The following is an 8,214-nucleotide window of genomic DNA, read 5'->3' as shown; positions in this document are numbered from 1 at the left end:
TGTTGTGGCCAATGAGAAATGGTGTGGATCACAGCTGGTGCAGGAGATGCAAGGGAAAATTAAGCTCATTTTCAAGGATGGCTTGACACCAGACTTTTAACTGTCGAACAGATGGTATGTTGTCACTGAAGCTGATTTGGTGACAGGAAATGGCTACAGAAAGAGGCTTATTTAGGTTAGAAATTCCAGTAATCTTCAAGGAATTATAGTTGTTGAAAAAATCTGGATGAGTGAACAATAATTCCCAGCCTTACAGAAGTTTACTGTTCTGAACCTTGGAATGGTGCTGCTTCCAGTGGCCAGCCAGATTGAAGCATCCTGCCTCATCATCCAGTTGGTTCAAGAGCAAACCGTAGAGGCCAGTAAGAACTCTCTTCTTAGGAAGAAACAAGCTCTGCTGCTGTCTGAGCCATCACTCCTTCGAAACATGCAGCAGATCCCAGGAGTTGGAAAGGTTAAAGCTCCTCTTCTGCTCCAGAAATTTCCAAGCATCCAGCAACTGAGTAATGCTTCCACTCAGGAACTGGAGCAGGTGGTCAGACAAGCAGTGGCATAGCAGATCCATGCCTTCTTCACACAGCCCAGCTGACGGCTGGCCTCAAGGACATGGTGGTGTCTTCTCCCAAGACCACAAACACCAGGATCTTGTTTTCAGCTTTAAAATCCAAGGAAAAGGGCCAAGTGTGGTGGCTCATACCTGTAATCTCAGCAGTTTGGAAGGCCAAAGAGGGCGGATCACCTGAGGTCAGGAGTTCAAGACCAGCCTAGCCAACATGGTGAAACCCTGTCTCTACTAAAAATACAATAATTACCCAGGTGCGGTGGCAGGCATCTGTAATCCCAGCTATTTGGGAGGCCAAGGCATGAGAATCACTTGAACCTGGGAGTGACTGTGCCACTGCACTCCAGCCTGGGTGGCAGAGTAAGATGCTGTCTCAAAAAACAAAACAAAACCAAAACCAAAAAAAAAAAAAAAAAAACCACCAAGAAAAAGGATTTCCTCTCACAGCAACTAGTGAAAGATGAAGTGAGGCCTGAATGAATGGAGCTCGTGAGTTGTCCTGCCTTGATGTCTGAGTTCAGCTTTTGAAGTTAGTGGGCCGCAGAGGGCACTGCCTTCATTCTGCTAAGATGAAAAGAGCTGGTGGGATCTTCCCAAGAGAGTCAGAGACTCTCACACTCAGTAAAAAGCCAGTTAGGGCCAATTTTAATGTGTGACCTTGACCTGTAGCTATCATGGAAAGTGCCTTCTAAAAAGCTTTGGTAGTGGATGTGACCATCTAAAGGAAACAAATGTACAAGGAAGCACTGTGTATCCTAAGCCCCTTGTTCCTGTGTCATAGCTGCTGTTCTTCAGGTCTGGCCTTCATATACCTATACTCCAAGGGCTGCTTCCAATGTAAATAAATAATTGCAAAACAATTTAAAAAAAAAAAAGAAAAAAAAAAAGAAGCCAGAAAGAGCCAAATTAGGACTGTGAGGTGGATACTTTATAATTTCCCATCAAAACTCACAAAATTGCTGTTATTTGACAAGAATGAACAAGAGCATTGTCGTTGTGATGGTTAATATTGGTGTCAACTTGATTGGATTGAAGGATGCAAAGTATTGTTTCTGGGTGTTCTCCTTTAATTTTAAGGGTATTAAAATTTGAGTCAGTAGACTGGGAGAGGCAGACCCACATTCAGTCTTGGTGGGCACCATCTAATCAGCTGCCAGCGTGGTGAGAACAAAGCAGGCAGGAGAAGATGGAAGAGCAGATTTGCTGAGTCTTCTGGCCTTCTTCTTTCTCCCATATTGGATATTTCCTACCCTAGAACATCAGACTCCAAGTTCTTCAGCTTTTGGACTCTTGGACTTACACCATTGGTTTGTCAGGGGCTCTTGGGCCTTTGGCCACAGACTGAAGTTTTTTTTTTCTAATTGTATTTTAAGTTATGGGGTACATGTGCAAATCTTGCAGGATTGTTGCATAGGTACACACATGCCATGGTGCTTTGCTGCCTCCATCCCCCCATCACCTACGTCAGGCATTTCTCCCAGTGTTGTCCCTCCCCAACCTCCCCACCCCCCGCTGTCCCTCCCCTAGCCTCCCACCCCCCAACAGACCCCAGTGTGTGATGCTCTCCTCCTTGTACCTGTGTGTTCCCATTGTTCAACACCCACCTATAAGTGAGAACATGCTGTGTTTGGTTTTTTGTTCTTGTATCAGTTTACTGAGACTGAGAATTATGGTTTCCAGATTCATCCATGTCCCTATAAAGGACACAAACTCATCATTTTTTATGGCTGCATAGTATTCCATGGTGTATATGTGCCACATTTTCTTTGTCCAGTCTATCATCAATGGACATTTGGGTTGGTTCCAGGACTTTGTTATTGTAAACAGTGCCACAGTGAACATACATGTGCATGTGTCTTTATAATAGAACAATTTATAATCCTTTGGGTATATACCCAGTAATGGGATTGCTAGGTCAAATGGAATTTCTAGTTCTAGATCCTTGAGGAATTGCCACACTGTCTTCCACAATGGTTTAACTAATTGACACTCCCACCAACTGTGTAAAAGTGTTCCTATTTCTCCACATCCTCTCCGGCGTCTTTTGTCTCCTGATTGTTTAATGATCGCCATTCTAAGTGGTGTGAAATGGTATCTCAATGTGGTTTTGATTTGTATTTCTCTAATGACCAGTGATGATGAGCATTTTTTCATATGTTTGTTGGCCTCATAATGTCTTCTTTTGAAAAGTGTCTATTCATATCCTTTGCCCACTTTTGAATGGGTTTTTTTTTTTTTCTTGTAAATCTACTTTAGTTCTTTGTAGATTTATTAGCCCTTTGTCAGATGGGTAGATTGTAAAAATTTTTTCTCATTCTGTTGGTTGCCAGTTCACTCTAATGATTGTTTCTTTTTCTGTGCAGAAGCTCATAAGTTTAATTAGATCCCATTTGTCTATTTTGACTTTTGTTGCCATTGCTTTTGGTGTTTTAGTCATGAAGTCCTTGTCTGTGCCTATGTCCTGAATGGTTTTGCCTAGGTTTTCTTTCTTTCTTTCATGGTGTTAGGTCTTAGGTTTAAATCTTTAATCCATCCGGAGTTAATTTTAGTGTAAAGTGTAAGGAAGGGATCCAGTTTCTGCTTTCTGCACATGGGTAGCCAGTTTTCCCAACACCATTTATTAAACAGGGAATCTTTTCCCCATTGCTTGTTTTTGTCAGGTTTGTCAAAGATCAGATGGTTGTAGATGTGTGGCATTGCTTCCGAGGCCTCTTTTCTGTTCCAGTGGTCTATATCTCTGTTTTGGTACCAGTACTATGCTGTTTTGATTACTATAGCCTTGTAGTATAGTTTGAAGTCAGGTAGCATGATGCCTCCAGCTTTGTTCTTTTTGCTTAGGATTACAGACTGAAGTTTAAACTCAGATAGATGCAACTTCCACCCAGGCACTTACTGCCATATTCTCCACTAGGCTCATATACTTCTTCCTAGATCCCCTTCTGATCTGGCTTATCGAAACACTGATGCAATACCCTGTTGTATCTTCCTCTGGAGTGCCTGCACCCTTTAATCATGGACCTCTGGTCAAGTCCTCCTCTTGCCTGAATGCTTCTTTTACCCATGTACTTCCTGGTAAGTCTTCCTGGAGGCTGCTTTCAAATTACACTCATGCAACTCCTGTCAAGTATTCTCTTAGGCTAAATTCTTCCTCAACCTGTGAACTTTCTGCCAGGTCCTCTGCTAGTCCGGATGCACCCTGTAATTCTATACCTCCTAAAATCCTCCCTGAGACTAGATACATTCTCAAGCCATGCACTACCTGTTCATTTTTGCCTCAGGCTAGACTATCCCTCCACCAATGCACTTTCTCCTGGTTGCTCCACTAGGCTCACTACACATTCTACCTAGAGACTTCACAAGTCCTCTCCCAGCCTGATGCTTCTTTCACTAATGCAGCTCTTCTCAAATCCTCTCCTAGTACATGTTTTCACTCCACTGATGTATTGTATGTAATATTCTCCCTTAAGTTAGCTGAACGTACCACACGTGTACCACCTACTAGGTTTTCCTCTTTATGGATTCTTTCTTAGATCATGTACCTCCTACCAAGTCCACCTCTAGATAGGGTGTGGTATTTCTTCATGGACATAATTCTGATTTTTTTCTAGATTGATTGGAATCTCCACCATGCATCTTCTGACATTTCTTACCCTCATTTTGCTGGACCCTCTACCATGAACATCCTGCCTGGTGTTTTCACATTTATTGATTTGCGTATGTTGAACCAACCTGACATCCTGGGGATGAAGCGGACTTGATTATGGTGAATTAGTTTTTTGTTGTGCTACTGCATTCAGTTTGCAAGTATTTTGTTGAAGATTTTTGCATGGATGTTCTTCGAGGATATTGGCCTAAAAGTTTTTCTTTTTTTTTCTTGTGTTTCTGCCAGGTTTTAGTGTGAAGATTATGCTGGTCTCATAGAAAGAATTTGGGAGGAGTCTATCCTCAATTTTTTTGAATAATTTCAGTACAAATGGTACCAAATCTTCTTTGTATATCTGTTAGAATTTGGCTGTAAATCCCTCAGGTCCTGGGCTTTTTTTGATTGGTAGGCTGTTTATTATTGATTCGAATTTGGGGCTCCTTATTGGTATCTTCAGGGAATCAATTTCTTCCTGGTTCAGTCCTGGGAAAGTGTATGTGTCCAGGAATTTATCCATCCCTTCTAGGTTTTCTAGTTTGTTTACATAGAGATTTTCATAGTAGTTGCTGATGGTTACTTTTATTTCTGTGAGATCAGTGGGAACATTCACTTTGTCATTTATAATTTTTTTATTTGACTCTCCTCTCTTTCTTTATTACTGTAGCTAGCTTCCTATCTATCTCATTAGCTTTCGTATATATATATATCTTGGATTTTAAAAATTTTTTAGATGGTTTTTCATTCTTGATTTACTTCAGTTTAGCTCTGATTTTGCTAATTTCTTGACTTCTGCTAGGCTTGGGGTTGATATGTTCTTATTTCTCTAATTCTTTCAGTTGTGATGTTATGTTGTTAATTTCAGATCTTTCTAACTTTTTGATGTGGACATTAAGTGCCATGAATTTCTCTCTTAACATTGTCTTACTGTCTTAGCTGTGTTCTGGAGATTCTGGTATGTTGTAGATTTTTTTTCTCATTAGTTTCAAATAACTTTTTTATTTCAGCCTTAATTTTATTATTTACCCAAAAGTCATTCCAGGACATTTTGTTTAATTTCCATATAATTGCATGGTTTTGACTCTTTTCTTAGTCTTGACTTCTGTTTATACAGTTCTGTGATCCAAGAGTGTGTTTGGTATGATTTCAGTTATTTTGCATTTGCTGAGAATTTTTTTTTTTTTTTTTTTTTTTTTTAGATGGAGTCTTGCTCTGTCACCCAGGCTGGAGTGCAGTGGCATGATCTCAGCTCACTGCAGCTCTGCCTCCCGGGTTTCAGCGATTCTCCTGCCTCAGCCTCCCGGGTAGCTAGGATTATAGGTGCATGCCACCACGTCCTGCAGGGGGTTAATGGCACCCATGTAACAGTCTGGCATCTTTTCCATAGGGCTGCTATGGTATGCTGGGGGCCCACTCCAGTCTCTGGTTGCCTTGAATTTTCCAGTACCTGGAGGTATTGCTAGTGAAAGCTATGAAATAGTAAAGATGGCAGCCTGCTTTTCCCCCTGGAAACTCTGCCCTAGGGAGGTATGGATCACCTTTTAAAATCCACCTGTAGGCCGGATACCTTGGTTGGGGGGGGTCCCACTCAGTGAGGAGAAACACTTTAAAAAGCAGTCTGGCCATGTTTTTTGGAGCAGCTGTGCTGTGGTGTGGTACCATTCCACTCCCAGTCAGCTTGGACTCTCCAAAACCTGGAGGCTGGAAAGGCTAAGTTGCCCAAATAGCAAAGTTGGTGGCCCGCCTCTTCCTCTGGGAGCTCTGTTCCAGGGAGGTTTCAAATACATGTTGATAGGAGAACCAGTGGTAGTGGTTGGAGGCCCAAGTTGCAAGGTCTCACTCAGGGAGAAGGAATGGGATTGGGGACACACTTTTTTATAAAGCAGTCTGGCCACATTTTCATAGAATAGTTGTGCTGGGGAATCCCTTCTGTTCCCAGTTAACTAGGACTCTCCAAAGCTCAAAGACTGGGTTGGCTAAGTCATCCAAACAGCAAAGATGACAGCCTACTCTTCATCCTGGGAGCTCTGTCTCAGGGAGGTGCAACTTTGCTACTGCTGGCTGGTTGGAATTCCAAAATAGTCAGTCTTTTCCTGTGAGGTGCCATGGAAGTGGGGCCTGCAGAATGCCACTGCTCAGCCCTCTGGGTTCAGCCTCTTTCCTAGGGGTGTGTATGGGGGCCTAACCTTCTGCTTTGCTGGAGTTGTAGCTACTCTTGCCAGGAAACCTGGAAAGCCCAGCTATTGAAGGTTTCTGGGTTTCTATGTATGCCTGGGTGGCTGCTCCGCTAAGACTCTACATAGTTCTGTGTGTCAGACAGAAGGCCCTGGTGGAGTGGGTTTATGAGAACATTTCCTGATCTAAGTGTTGCAAAGATCTGTGGGAGAAGCATGGGTTCCTGGGGTCACACATTCACTCACCACTTCCCTGGGCAGGGAAGGTTCCCTTGGCTCTGTCTCTCTCCTGGGTGGGTTAATTTTCTGCTTTTTCCTTTCTCCGTTGGTCAAGTTGTTTCCTTGATTAGTCCCAGTGCAATACCTGGATGTTTCAGTTGAAGGTGCTATATTTAATAACCACGTCTGTTTCTCTCTGTGAGAACCATGCATACTAGCTGCTTCTAGTCAACCATCTTGACCACCTCCCACAACTTTCATTTGTATAATTCCTGTCAGATATTTCCTTAGGCTGGATGCAGGTTCCTTTCATGAATTTCCTTCCAGTTTTTTTTTTTTTTTTTCCATCTGGCAGCTCAATCCATGAATACAGTTCCTGAAAGAACTTGTCATAGGGTGGATGTGTTATCCACCCATGCAATTACTGCCTCATCAACACCCCTCCCAATAGCTCTGCTACACCCTACAGTCATGCATTTTCTGAAGGGTCCTCCCCTAAACATGTTGTGTCTTCCATGCATGCACCTTTCATGCAAGGTGCATGCATGGAAGACACAACAAGTCTAGGGGAGTCCATGCTTTAGCTGAATGCTTCGTTTACCCATGCAGTTTATTCTTTGTCTTCCCCTTTGCTGGTGACACCTTACATATGCACACCCTGCACAGGCTACTGGTAGGCTGGTTTTTCCTTAAACCCACGGACCTGGTCCCAGGTCTTCCTATAGACTGAATTTTCCCTATGCCTGTGAAAGTTTCCCAGGACTTCTTCTAAGCTCTTTGAATCAGCTTAACTTAAATATTTTGTGAAATTCTTCATTATATTGTGTATTTTATCGATTCATGCACTTCCTGTGGTCATCCCCTAGGCTGGTTGGATTACCCTGTATTTCTTGCCTTTTCCCAATAATAGTATGGATGTACATGTGACCCATAGACTACCTGACATTTTTTCACCTTGTCTAGATTCACATTTCACCATGCACAACCTGCCAGAACCTCCTTTGGGCTTGTTACACTCTCCATAATATACCTCCTTCTAAGATCTCGCTTTGCCAGGATGCCTCCTACATTCATCTCCTGCCATGTACTACCTGATGAGACTTCCTTTAGGCTTGGTACATCTCCTTCTCATACACTTCATGGAGATATTTTACTTTTTTTTCTTACCTTTCCTCCTTTTTCTTACTTTTTTAGTCTTCCTGTGCCTTCCACTAATATAGGTCTTCCCATGTTCCCTATAGACTAATGCTCACTGTAGACATACATATCTGGCCAAGTCCATCCCTAGGCTGCCTGTACTCTTTAATAATCCATCCTCTACTCTGCCCTCCTTGAGTCTGATTGTTTCTAACACATACGTACTTTCTGCTGGCACCTTCCTTATTCTGACTACACCCTCCATTCATTCATCTTATGCCACATACTTCCAAAGAATGAATGGTTCTTCCATCTATGCACTACCTGTCATCATCTCCTAAGCAGGTTACATCCTACTTTCATGCAACTCTTGATGATTCTTCCACTTAGAATGGTTATCTCATCCCCTCATTCGCTTTCTACTGCATCCATCTTTAAGCTAGCTGCATCCTTCCCTCATACACTCTCTGCCTGGTCCTCTG

General features: G+C 42.6%; 1 protein-coding gene across 1 annotated transcript; it reads left to right on the top strand.

Annotated features, from left to right (window-relative positions):
- Positions 1-280: 280 nt before the first annotated feature.
- LOC105705497 (Fanconi anemia core complex-associated protein 24-like) lies at positions 281-556 on the top strand. The gene has a single exon (XM_064364615.1). It carries the CDS (start codon positions 281-283, stop codon positions 554-556), a length of 276 nt encoding a protein of 91 aa, XP_064220685.1.
- Positions 557-8,214: the final 7,658 nt, after the last annotated feature.

The sequence above is a fragment of the Aotus nancymaae genome, unplaced genomic scaffold (assembly GCF_030222135.1).
Source record: "Aotus nancymaae isolate 86718 unplaced genomic scaffold, 86718_ANA_hifiasm-v0.15.2.pri h1tg000058l, whole genome shotgun sequence".
NCBI lineage: Eukaryota > Metazoa > Chordata > Mammalia > Primates > Aotidae > Aotus > Aotus nancymaae.
Note: the sequence above shows the minus strand (reverse complement) of the source record. Positions and strands in the feature narration are given on the sequence as shown.